Below are 13,293 nucleotides of genomic sequence, written 5' to 3'. Positions count from 1 at the left end.
TAAATACTTTCATGACCAACGTCAACTAACCTAGTCTTCTTTATCCAAGTTGTCTCCCGTCTCCCTGGACTTTCATGGATAGTGAGTGACCGGACGATGTCGTTTTCGCCCTTTCTTTTTGTTCTCTCCCCCTCCGCTGTACGGCATATTCATTCCCATGTTGTATTTGTATCTGTGGTTTGCTTCCTTACTGTCGGCCTACTATGTAATTGTAATGTCCTCCTGCTGTGTACTGTGTGTATGTAAAGTGCTCGAATACCTATGGGTCAAGCTAGGGGTTGGGAGCACACTGCCTCACAGTCCAGGCACAGTTCGCCCCTTTGCATCCTGGTAAATGCAGAACACATTTCAAATTTACTTCAAAATTAGCTGGAGTTGGCAGTGTGCTCCCAACCTCGATTCTGTTTAAAAGGCTCCCTTGAGCCAGCAAGCTGACGAGATTTGGAGATGCACCTGTGTGCCTGTGAGTGGTACTGTGGCCTGAGAGAAATTTGGCAGCATTTCCAGCAACCCCAGATGATTTTTCTTTGCTCTCTAATACTGCTGCTCTCTACTGATGATGGGCTCAACCCAGAAACACCCGTCTAGAGATAGACCGCAATGTCTGCATCAACTTTCGTGAAAAACTCCAGCTAATTCTGAAGTAAGTTTGAACTGTGTACTGCATTTACCAGGATGCAAAGGGGCGAACTGTGCTGGGACTGTGAGGCAGTGTGCTCCAACCCCCATTCTATGAATGCCATGTTGCCTGCCCAGTGTGACCGTCATCTTTCTCAGCCAACATTGCTTTGCATACCTAGAATGCTAAGAGCGAAAGCAGAACCCCCCCCATAAGTGGTTCGGGCTCATTCTCTCGCCACTGTGCAGTATTTACACCTCACCACTTTCAAATGTCACCAGCCGTCCCTGTGAGTATTTAATGCCGTTAGCAACCCTGGCGCCAACATCTAACAAGCAACTTCATCTTAGGCAAGAATTTCCACTTGGTTGCTAGTCTAGCTTTGAGAAAGTATCGCAGCCACAATACCAACAAGTTTTTTGCATATATGTGACATTTCGGTCTTTGTTCAATTGACAATTACAGTTTTTAACTTCTTTGTAGTAGTGAAGATCAATTTGCCCTTTGTGTCTCCACATTTTATATAATTTCACAGCCTGCTCTATCAGGCCCTTGATGCCTTCAAACGACGTTTCTACATTGTAATATGCTTTTAGTATAGTAGAACGAGCAGGAGTGACTTCCATTCATTCGCTCTCACTCCTTCTAACATCTGACTGTTTTCCTTTCCTGATCACTTCCTCCAACGCCTTCCCTTCATCACTCTTCAAGCCCCTGTGCCTGCTGCAATGTACCTAAAGGACCTGGGGAAAGTGACAGAGGCAGCAGCACTTGGCTTCCAAAACCGGACCCCAATGGCTCCAGGCTACCGGGGAAATACCCCCTAGCCAGGGACACTGGATTTGTGCGTATCTGTGGCTGAGCCGCCCCCTCCCCCCCCCAAAATTAAGGATTTGCCTCAATTAGCAGATTGTAACAAAAGGGAAAAAAATATTCTAGCTCATACGGATCAAGAGTTACTAAAAACTTGGAGATGCGTCTTCGCGCACGTTTGAAGACCCTTTACAAAGGTTAGCTGGTCAGCCATCATTTGCTTATTTATGAATTTGGTTGTTAAACTTGTTCTTTTAAGGTGAAATTATTGCCCACACAGAATTACCATGTGAAACAAATTGGTAAATAAGGAACGAATGCTATAAAAAAATTTGCTGTATTATGCAGAATAATTTGCCTTTTCTTGCTGCATGGCTTAGACATCCATGCCACATAATTGCTCCTCTGCTGCATAATTCCAGTGGCCCTGCCTATAAAATGCAAGCATTGGCAAAGCCAATCGGTCTCGGCAATCCGAGAGCTACAGGCTTTGACAATGTAAATGCATTTGTGTACGGCTCTGGGCTGTTTTTATCGCTGTACACAAATGCATTCACATTGCCAACGCCTATAGCACTCGAATTGCCGAGAGTTATTGGCATGGCCAATGCTTGTTCAGCTTTCTGTGTATTCAGCCTGAAGTAAACATCTTTATTAACCTGAGGGGGGCCTTTGTTTTGGGGGAGGGACAGATAAAAAAGATAGGCTAAACAGGGCCTACTTGCCCCCTCCCCCCCCCCCACCCATGGCTACGCACCTGTGCAAAAATAGCTAAGTGTGTGGGTAGTGCACATTAGGCCTATGGTAAGACATGCTGGGTCATTATTTCAGACATGTACATATGCAGAGAAGCACACGCAAATGCACCCAAGTAAACAAATACCAGCTCATCTCAAGACACCCAAGCAAAAAAATACTCCTGCACTCTCACACTGACCCAAGCAAAGAGGTCAACAGATATACAGGTACACATGCAGGTAGAGCTACATGCCCCCACACAGACAGACTACCAGATATCAACAAACACTCCGAGAATCGTAGGGCCAAAGGGATAATTTAACGACCTGCCACAGTTCTAATCCCCTATCTATACAATATCAATAACCAACTGAACTGGGGGTCTCGCAAACTAACTGCCAACAAGTGCCTAGGACTGCAAGGAGCAGAAGTAAAGAAACAGGAGTATTGTGAAAGCACAAGGACCCTTGAGCAGAGCTTGGATTCCCATCAATTGTCTACGTGATCAATCTTATCTGGTCATCCACCCAATCGAATGATATGTCTCTTGATCATAGAGACTATCTTCAAGGGAAAACTCACTCAATAGTCACCAAGGGAGCGCCAGAAAGTGAAAAAACAGATCAGATGTTTCTTGAATCAATGATCACATGGGAACTTAGTGCAGTGGTTTTAATTAGAGTGTAAGGTGATATTTACAATAAATTATGTTTCTCCCCTTACAACTATTTTAAACAGACCACCAGATATACCTGAACCCATGAACATAAATTAACCAGACATGCAGTGACCAGAACATACTGGCCAACATATATACAGACATAATGCACATAGGCTAGTACACAGAGGCTCAAACACAGTGGTGGCCATTAATTTGAGCAAGGGGGGCAGGTGGGTTAAACCTGCCCACTTACACACTCAGGCATCTACATGCACACTCACTCAAATCCCCATGCATTCTCAAGAGTGCACAAATACACCTACCAATTAAAAGACACACACACACACCCATTCACAGCATGCACTCACAAATCCCTTCATACACACACACATGCACCAAACATTAAAAACAAAAAGCTTACTGGCAAGCCTCCAAGCAACCTTCTCTCGTTGGCTGATCTTCGAGGGGGTGGCTGTCCGTTATGCCTCACACAGTGGAATGGGTTTCAGTGAGAATGACAACTCAACCTCTCCATGTGACGAGGAACCTTCAAGAGCTTTGCCAGGCTAGGATGGTCACGCCCACAGGGCTGCTACATCTTCAGCTGGCAAAGTTAGCCAGGCTCCTGCTCATATTTAGAGCCTGGCTGGTTGACCTGAACATAAAGAGTGTATGTCAAGTTAACCTTTGCTCAGCCTGACAGACACTCTTCATGTCTTCTAAAAGGTGGTGTGGATGGACCCCTCTGCCCTTAATAACGAGCCACCGCTGCTCAACATGTAGACAATACAACTAAGGACCCACATTCAGTCCCACACAGCAATCATCTAGTCAGACAGCACACACACACAAACCGCGGATAGACAGAAAGACAAACAGAGGAAAAACAGATGGACAGACCAAGGATTGTATATCTGGGCTCCATGGTCACTGATTGTTTTGCTTTTTTACGTAGGATGTCATTTTTTAGGCATAATAACCACCATAAACGTTCTGAACATACATTGGAGTAGACCGGTGTTTAAGTAAATTTTCGTGCTGGACTCGGCCCTAAATGCACCTCATTCCTTAAATCAGATGTAGATCCCACAGATGTACAGTCATTATCTGGGTTTGTGGTTTGGGCACCTGAAGGAGTGCCCCTGGGGATATATGCTTAGTCATTGTTTCAGACATGCAGGCTTGTTGTTGAAACCAATATATCAATCAAGGGCGTTGCTGCTCGACTGCTTACAAGAAACCAAGTGAGTGGGAGGAAAGCCTAATGGAGGGCCGTCCCTCGGAAAGGAAACTTCACACTGCTCACGCAATGCCCGGGCTGTTTAATGTAGCGTGTATAAAGTTGAAAGGAAAATAATACAAGCTGCCAGCAGCCATACAGGTCTCCGCACTTCATGAGTAACAAAGCACTGCGAGTCCTTATGAATTTAGTTAGAAAGGTTTGCAACATACCAGCGTGAGTGATTAACTGACTTGTTTCTTACAGTTGAGAAGCAATTTTAGCCACCTATCACAGTAACAGCACGCATAAATAATCCTGAAGTGATTGTCTCTACTAAACACCGAAAAAGTTTTAAAGCAGTGGTGCGCGCGCACCACAGAGGAGCGGGGGGAGGGAGCGCGGCAGCGAGGCAAACGCGTGCGCTGGCCACCGGTGGAATGGGTGGAGCAAAGGCGGGACATGAGCCCGCCTTTACCCAATTGCTTGCATTATTTTTATTTAAAAAACACGCTAAACCCAATGGCAGCCAGCGAAAGCCTGCTCACATGCATAAGCGTGCGAGAAGCTGTCAGAACCCCATACAAAAGGGCTCTTGCTGCACGAGCAGTGCTGTGCACTGCAACGCAGTTGCGAGCCCTAAAAAGGAATAAACTGCAATCTTCAATTTCAAATTTTGCGTTGATTGAACATGAATTGTCATGCTGCAGATCACACGACCTTACACGTTAAATAACTGGCTCCGTTTTCTGGCCTCTACACCAATGAAGGTGTGCATGCTGCGTAGACCATGGATGAGGCCATTGTGTTCAACAAAACACATCTTGAACTATGGTTCACCTTATACTCCTTAGTCAACGCACAAACGCGAAGGTATTCAGCGTATGATACCCAATCTGTATTGTATTGGCAGTTTGCCCCGCTTTACCTTGCCAATAAAGGACAAGGTAAAGGTTTCTCTTATTGGTCATCTTTTCAGTTTTAATTGTGGATGTGTGGACCTGTAAGGATGTACATCCTCAACCACCCAGATCCAGGTTATCAGCGGAATCCCTGACCAGTCTACAAGGCTATTTTTGAGATAAATGTGAACATAGCCTAATTTTTCCGGATGTTGATTTGATCACTCGACTGTATACCAAAGGTCTTGTAACATTAAGGGACCTTTCCGAGAAGGAACAAGGTGACATTTCAAACCCTGAATTTTTTATGTAAACAATTAAACAAACTGGGTTACCCATGCTATCACCTGTAAAGTCTCCAGTGAATGCTATTTAGTCACACAGATCTTTGTGGTGATTGAAGATGCTTTAGGAGTGGAATACCTATCCAAATCCAAATACTTCGAAATAGTGACGCTTTACTCCTAATTTGGCAAAGGTTTGTGAAGAAAGAATTAGTTCCCATTCTGCCATATTGGAAGTCCTTTAAAGTGTCCAAGCAAAGCCAGTTTTTGAACTTGGGAAAGGGAAAAAATACACTGCTCCCCGGAATTGTTTGAAAACCAGTGTGATTTTGTGTCACTTAGTTTTCACCACTTTTATGGTCTATTTTCCTGCAGAGATAAAGGAGTCTGGATATGTTTATTCCCTTAGGTGGGCATGGCAACGACTAACGTCAAATAGGATAACATCATAGCTTCCTTGCAATTAGACAAGGCCTCAATGTTACAGCATATGTGTGAGCATCAAGAGGCAAGATTACCCTCCCTCCAGGTTGACAGCAGAGATCTGCCTACACTAGTTGGGCAGGCCTATCCTGACAATCCTCTATGTTGATGATGCAGTTTTATTAGCCTGCACAGCTATTGGTTTAAATTACTTATTGTGTTCTTTTCAAGATTATGGCTTTTTTGGATTTGTCGATCAATTCTGTAAAGTCCCAAATAATGGTGGCAGGGCCTAAATCCACTATATTTTTAATCGACAATTCATTGTGGGCCATGAAACTAAGAGTGGCTGTGTTTCTGTATATAGGTGACCACTTCTATCAGAAGGGTTCTTGGTCTCCTGCTTTAGCCATTAAAAAGCTTTCTCCGTCAAGGTCAGTCTAGGCTGTATAAGACTTTGCCACCAGCGTCTGCACCAAGCCACTCCCTACTATGCTTAAAATCTGCCAATTTAAGTGCCTTTCTGCAGCAGCCTATGGCAGTGACATCTGGGGCATTGTGGACACATTATTCTGCAACAAGTAGAGAACTCTTTTTTTCAGACGTTTATTATCTCTCCTTCAGTCCACCCGTTCAAACACAGCCCATGAGGAACTCAGAGCGGATAACTTTTTCGGCGTGTTCGTCCTTCGTCCCCTATTTAGATGGCTGTAGGCTTGGATGCAGAGGGGCTCATCTTTTAATAATATCGTCTTGGATTATTAGAAGTTGGATGGGGCACACCGGATTAAATAGTCAATTTATGTCAGAAAGATGTTTTGTGACTTCGGATGACCTGGTCTATTTTATAAGCTTGACAGTATTTTTAGGGCAGATCTTAAGTGGCCAAATTTAACTTGTATGTTTCTAGGAAAGCTCTGAGGGAGTCCGAGCAATTACTGAAATCTACTGTTAGCGCACATGCCCTTGTAAAGACCACTCACAATTTGGAGCCCTATCTGATCATGGTTTGCAGTAGTAATGCCTGTTGTCTTTTGACCAGTTCAGGTTAAGCATTGTACATTTTTTTACTTATTGTTTCGAGAGGTTGGTATAAGGGCTGAGCGTTTGGCACATTGCTCGTGTGACTGAATCTCGACAGAAGATACTTTACACTTTATGCTCTGTTGAAAACTTTACGCTCACCTGAGGGCTAAATTCATAGCTCCACTCAAACAATTTCAATTTTACTCAAGTTAGACCAGCCCTTATGTTTCTACAATTACGGACTAACTTGTGTATGTTTTGCTGTGGCCGGCTTTTTAAAAGAGAGTGTCAAACTGAGCCTTACAATGAATTCTTGATAGGCCTATTTTGAGTATTTTATTTATCACTGTAAAGATTTTAACCAATGTATATTGTTTTTGAATTATTTAGGTGCAGTATATTTATTGTACCTTTGTGGTTTCTTTTTAGAAATCGAAAAAAGGGATTGTGTTCGACTGAAGATTCTTCCAGGGACCAGGGTTCCAAGCAATAAAGAGCGGATAAGGCAAACATGTCTGCTGGATCAGAATGCATAGAAAAAGCTCACTTCCCATGGAACCTCATTTGCCACGATGAACCACTTTTCAGGAGGAATGCATGGCCCGGCATGGGAATCTCAGTTCCATGGCTACACTTGAGCTTCACTTTGTATTTCTGCAGGCATATGAGAGATTCTCCACTCCAAGAGAAGCCAGGAATCTCTCTCAGCAGAGTAGCCTCAGATGAGAAGAAACAGTGTGGCAGCTATAAAATAGGAGTAAAAAACACAGACATTCTGTTCGCCTGCATTCCAAACGAGTCCCAGGTTGATGAGAACCCCAACAGTAACCATACACCCTTTCAGCATCAAACAAGCCTGGAAGGAACACGGATAGAACGACTGTGCAACAAAAAGGATTTATTGTGGCTAGCGGTCAGGCGACGCGGACACATGATTCTAAAGTCTGCGGTTTGTTTTTCACCTGATGACCACATAGCTTTGAACTAAAAGCAATATATCATCTATATAAATATTGACAAAAATTCTGAATACATTTTTCAACTTACTCTGTTCATTTTCACAAGAACACATGGATTTCCTTTAGGATAACCAAACGTAGGATCGGATATTCCAGAGCATTCGCCAAGCATCGTCCGATTAAATTGGCATGCCCTTTTCTCACTATGGTCATCCAGCTGATCAAAATAAACTCCAGGGTTACAGTTCTCATTTTTGGCCTGTTTGGAGTCATTGTACGCTGAAAGACAGAATATTTAGTAATGTTACAAACGAATTACGATAACACTCTGCATGCTAATTCTGGTACTCTTTGCCCTAGCTCATACCCCACTGCCTTCATGATTTGGGACTGAAGGGTCAGAAAAGCACTGCATAAGACGAAACCGTTAGATTTGGGGGTCTCTAGTTGGCACAGGTAGGTACTTGTGACAATTAGGGACCCTTGCCTCTAGTCAGGGTAAGGGGGTACACTCCTAAAATAACCCCTGCTCACCACCTTGGTAGCTTGGCACGAGCAGACAGGCATCTCGCATCTCAGAGGCAGTGTGTAAAGCTTTTGTGACCAAATACAGTAATCAAGTGACAACACTACAGATGGACATCACACAGGTTTAATATAAAAAATAAGTACTCTTTATATAGCATTAAACACAAGACCACAAACGACAAAAATCCACAATACTGTACTTAAAATGGTAGTTTTAGCTTAGTTCTGTTCAGTTCTTAAAATGCGAAACTTTAAGTCAATGTACCTTATGTTGCGTTACGCTTCCACAACAAACGTGTTGCAGTGATGGAAATGCGGCAAAGTTCCGGTGCAAAGAAATAAAGACGTGAAGATCTTCCAGATGCGGCACTCTTCTCAGATGGTGCGAATAGTCTCGATTCGATGAGTCTGCTGCAGCGGCGACACCCTTGTTGCGCGATGTGATGACAGCAGCTTCGGCTGAGACACTCTTCTCAGATGTTGCGAGACACTTCCGCACAATGTGACAACTACAGCGGCGACATCCAAGATGCGACAACAGCAGCAGCGACACGCTTCTCCTTCGTTGCGAGACGCTTCTCTCGATGCGGTGCAACAATAATACCGCTACAGCGGCGACATTCAAGATGCGATGGCAGCCACAGCGATGGCGACATGCTTCTTCCTCTTGAGTCGCGCTTCCAGCTCCTTGCAACACGCAGACCCTCAGAAGGTCCAAAACAGCGGCAGGCACTTCCCAAGGAACCCTGGGGAGCTGGAGGTTGAAGTCTGTTGTCCCCGAGACTTCAGCAGGAGGCAAGCTCTGTTCCAAGCCCTTGGAGATCCTTACAAGTTGATGAAAGTACACAAAGTCCCTTTCTCCTCTCTTTGGCAGTCAGGCAACCACTGCAGGCCAATCCCATAAGCAGCACTTCAGCTTAGGGATAGTCTCTCCTCAGTTTCTTCAGTTTCCTCTCCTCTACAAAGGTTTCTTCTTGTTTATCCAAAAGTGATCTAATTTCTTGGGATCAGGGTCCCAATATTTATACCCCAAAATCCTTTGTCCTCTGACGGCAGAGGGGCCTTTGCCCAGTCCAAACCAGTTCCGGAGCACTCTGTTTACAGGCAGACTCCTTTCCTTTCACAGTGCAGGGCAGAAACATCAGACGCCCCACAGGGGGTGGAGCCAGCATAGTGGAGGAAAGGCACAGCCCTGGAGCACTCTGTTGATATGACTCCTTCTCTCCTTTCACAGTGCAGGGCAGAGACATCAGACGCACCACAGGGGGTGGAGCTGGCATTGTGGAAGGCAGGCACAGCCCTATTCAGGTCCCAGGTGCAACTCCATAGGGGTGTCTGATATGAGGAAAAGGGAAGTTTTAGGGACTGGCAGGTGGGTGCACTTGCCCAGTCAGCATGGCAGTACCAGACTGCACACAGGCTCTGCAATGGCAGACCTGAGACACACTTTTACAGGCTGCTTCTGTGGGTGGCACAACCAGTGCTGCAAGCCCACTAGCAGCATTTTGTTTACAAGCCCTGGGCACACTCATTGCACTGTACTAGGGTCTGACCAGTAAACCAAATCAGCCAATCATGGAATCACTAATTCATACATCAATTTACCATAGGGAGAGCATATGCACTTTAGCACTGATCAGCAGTGGTAAAGTGCCCAGAGTCATAAAACCATCAAAACAAGGTCAGACAAAATACAGGAGGAAGGCAAAAAGTTCAGGGATGACCCTGCAAAAAGGGCAAAGTCCAACAGAAACAATATTGAAACTGACACGAGGCGCGCACAACCTTTTCTGTAGGTTGATACATAAGGGATCTCAAGTGCCACGCAGACGGGCTGTAAGGCTAAATACATCTCGTATGTCAACTACACAAAAGGTGATCGGAGGAATGCTTGCAATTTGTCTGACCACTGGCAATCGCTCAGAGAATCATTCAAAGCTATCATTCTTTTATACCCCATGCTACGTCCGGCGCGGAGAGGTGGTCATTCAGCAAGCTGGGGTAGGGGAGCGCGTGGGGAGTGGGGGTCGTTCGGGGGAGTGGGGATGTTTTTTCCCCCGGGCCTGCTGGACTCAAACTCTTTTTCTCGGCAGGAACGTTTGGCTAGGTGCTCAGGAGAGCAGCATGCGGCTCCACTCCACGGAGGGGATGGGCCGGCTCTGCCTTGTACGGGCGGTCGTGCTCCACCGAGGGACCACTCGAGGGAGCACGCTAGGGGACAGGGCTGTAGGTCCCCGCCAGCCCCACCCCAAAGGGTCGAGACGGCCGCCGGGGGACAGGGATGGAGGCCGGATGCTGTGGATCAGTCTGCGGAGTCACATACGGTGGAGGAGAGGAGGGAGAGTTTGGATCTAGGGGACTTGATGCGGGCATGTAGAGAAAAGGCGGGGTTGTGCCGGCTGGAGCCCCTAGGGGGCGACCGGGAGGTAGGGTGGAGGGAAGTGCCCAGTGCTGATCAGGGGGAGATGGTGTAGCTGGATTATGAGGAGGATTCTTCGGAGGAGGGGGAAATTCGGGATGGGTAGGGGGTGGGGTGGAGCGGAGTAATGATGTTGGAAATGTATTACAGGCACACCCACAGCAAGGAGCGCCGAGAGTGACGGCCCCCCTGCTCCAATGGTTAGGCGGCGGGATCCAGTGCGGACGCCGGCCTTGACGCCAGGTAAGGATGGTGGCGGAGCGGGGAGTGGGTTGGGCAAGCCTCGTGTGCATGTGTCGGTGGGTACGAATGCTCGAGAAGGGGACTTGGGGGTGCGCCTTCTGAAAGGCAGATATGTGAAGGACACGGGAGTGGGCCCGGATGGGGCATTGGCGGAGAATGTCGGGGGGGGGGGCGAGGGCGAGCGGCAGTGTCGGGGGGACCGGTACAGGTGAGGGAGCCTTCGGAGACAAAGGGGGTAAGGAGAGTTGTCATGTCCCGGTGCGCAAGCTTCCCTACATGGGCGTTGCCAAGCCGCTGGGGGCGCACCTGTCGCTGGCAACTAAGGAGAAGATATGGAAGGGGGAGTATGTGGAGATCTTGAAGCTCATTCACAGGGAGCTGACAGCGAAAGAAGGGTCGAAGGAAGAGGAGCAGGAGTTGGCTAGGCGACCCAACGTTCCCCTGACTATTGACAACTGGTCGGCGGCTTTTCTGATATACGCCAGCGTGTATTGCGAGAAATACCCGGACAGGGCCATAGCACTTTTTAAGTACATGGATGTGATCAGACGGGCGCAGGTCACCTATGGAGGTTATGCCTGGTCGCATTATGCCGAAGAGTTCAGGGCGTGGAAGGCATCGGATCCAGAGGCAAAGTGGGGCGAGATTGATTCAGACTTGTACCACCAGACTCTGGGCGGGGCGAAGTTTGGCAAGACGATCTATACGGCCAGCGGTCTCCCGCTCGCGCCGTCCCCCTTTTCGGCCCGCCCCACCCGAGGGGGGGTGGGGCAGGGAGTAAGCGCTTCAACTGCCACCATTGGAGCATGCTGGGATTTCAGTAAAGGTGCGTGCGGCAGACAAGTTTGTCGTTTTTGACATGAATGCTCCAAGTGCGGGAAGAGACACCCAATGATGCTGGGGAATCGGGGGGGGGGGGGGTGCTCAGGGGCAGCAGCCCGCGGCGTTGCGACTGGGTTTTCTAGAGTGTTTTTGGCTGGGGTATGAAGGTCCGCGGATCGCCAGGTGGGCAGAGAATTTGAAGTCAGTCAATGCGCACAAAGGGGTGGTGCAGGAGAAGTTGTTCAAGGAGGTGAGAGGGCCGGATGGTGGGCCCCTTTCCGGAACCGCCCCTGCGGGGTTTGATTATTTCTCCTATTGGTGTAGTGCCCAAGAAGGAGCCCAGACAATTTCTCTTGATACATCACTAGTCGTGGCCAGAAGGGGCGTCGGTAAACGACTACATTTCGGTGGAACTCACATCGGTGTCGTACTCGTCCGTGGATGTGGCGCGGAGTCTCGTGGCGGCAGTGGGAAGGGCCCCCTCATGGCTAAATGCCACATTAAGTTGGCGTTCAGGTTGCTTCTGGTTCATCTGGAGGATCAACAGTTGTTGGGGATCCAGTTTGACGGGGGCATCTTTGTGGACAAAGCGCTGCCCATGGGGTGCTCGATATCGTGTGCTCTGTTTGAGCGTTTCAGTTCCTTTTTGCAGTGGGCTTTTTCCTGGCGCACATGCTCGGAGACAGTGACGCACTATCTGGACGACTTCTTTTTGGTGGGACGGCCTGGTTCGACGGACTGCCAGCAGCAGCTGGACGGTTATACGGAACTCATGGGCTACTTGGGTGTGCCCCTGGCACCGGAGAAGACGCACGGTCCCAGTCAGGTGCTGTCATTTCTAGGTACAGAGCTCGACTCGGTGGCCATGGAAGCACACCTGCCAGAGGACAAGAGGACGGCAACGTTGGCCTTGGTGGGCGGCATGTTGGACAAGCAGAAAGTGACAGTCCGGGAGGTTCAGGTTTTGTTGAGACATTTGAACTTTGCGTGCCGCGTCGTGAGGGCGGGCCGTACTTTCTGCCGGCGGCTAGGTCGGGCGCTGTCCGGTTTGACGCTGCCACATCATTTGCGGTTGTCGGCGGGGACATAGGAGGACTTGCGCATGTGGCAGGCTTTCTTGGGGCGCTTCAATGGTGTGCCCATGGCGCCCCCGGAGGATTGGGAATGGGATGTCACGTTATCGTCCGATGCGGCGGGGGTTGGACGTTTCGGGCTCTACTGGGCAGTGAGATGGTGCGCGGAGCGATGGCCGCAACAGTGGCAGGGTGGAGGGCGGAGCATTGCCTTCCTAGAATTGTTTCCGCTGGTGGTAGCCGTTTCGGTGTGGGCGCAGGAGCTGGCACACAAACGGGTGCTGTTCAAGGTAGACAACAAGTACAGTGGTGCAGGTGGTCAATAGGCAGTCGGATATGGACCTACAGGTGCTGAAATTGATGAGTTTTCATGCTGGAGCATGATATCTTATTTCAAGCTCGACATGTTGTCGGGGTGGACAATGACATTGCGGATGCTTTGTATCATTCACAGTGGCAGAGGTTCCATGGGCTAGCCACCGAGGCGGACGAGCACAAGACGCTGGTGCCAGTGGACTTGTGGTCGGTGGGAGACGCCGGGTCGTTCAACTGGTAAGAACGCCG

The 13,293-nt window shown here is 48.2% G+C and overlaps 1 protein-coding gene across 1 annotated transcript in view; it reads right to left on the bottom strand.

The window, feature by feature from the left end:
- The window catches only part of ATP1B3 (ATPase Na+/K+ transporting subunit beta 3), a 303,008-nt gene that overhangs the window by 76,835 nt on the left and 212,880 nt on the right, over window positions 1-13,293 (bottom strand). Inside the window, exon 4 of the mRNA XM_078666402.1 lies at window positions 7,733-7,923. Coding sequence (XP_078522528.1) covers window positions 7,733-7,923 — 191 coding nt within the window. The remainder of the gene's footprint in view (window positions 1-7,732; window positions 7,924-13,293) is intronic.

This window comes from Lissotriton helveticus, chromosome 11, assembly GCF_964261635.1.
Source record: "Lissotriton helveticus chromosome 11, aLisHel1.1, whole genome shotgun sequence".
In the NCBI taxonomy this organism is placed as follows: domain Eukaryota; kingdom Metazoa; phylum Chordata; class Amphibia; order Caudata; family Salamandridae; genus Lissotriton; species Lissotriton helveticus.
The sequence above is the reverse complement of the archived record's forward strand: the minus strand, read 5'-3'. Positions and strand labels throughout refer to the sequence as shown.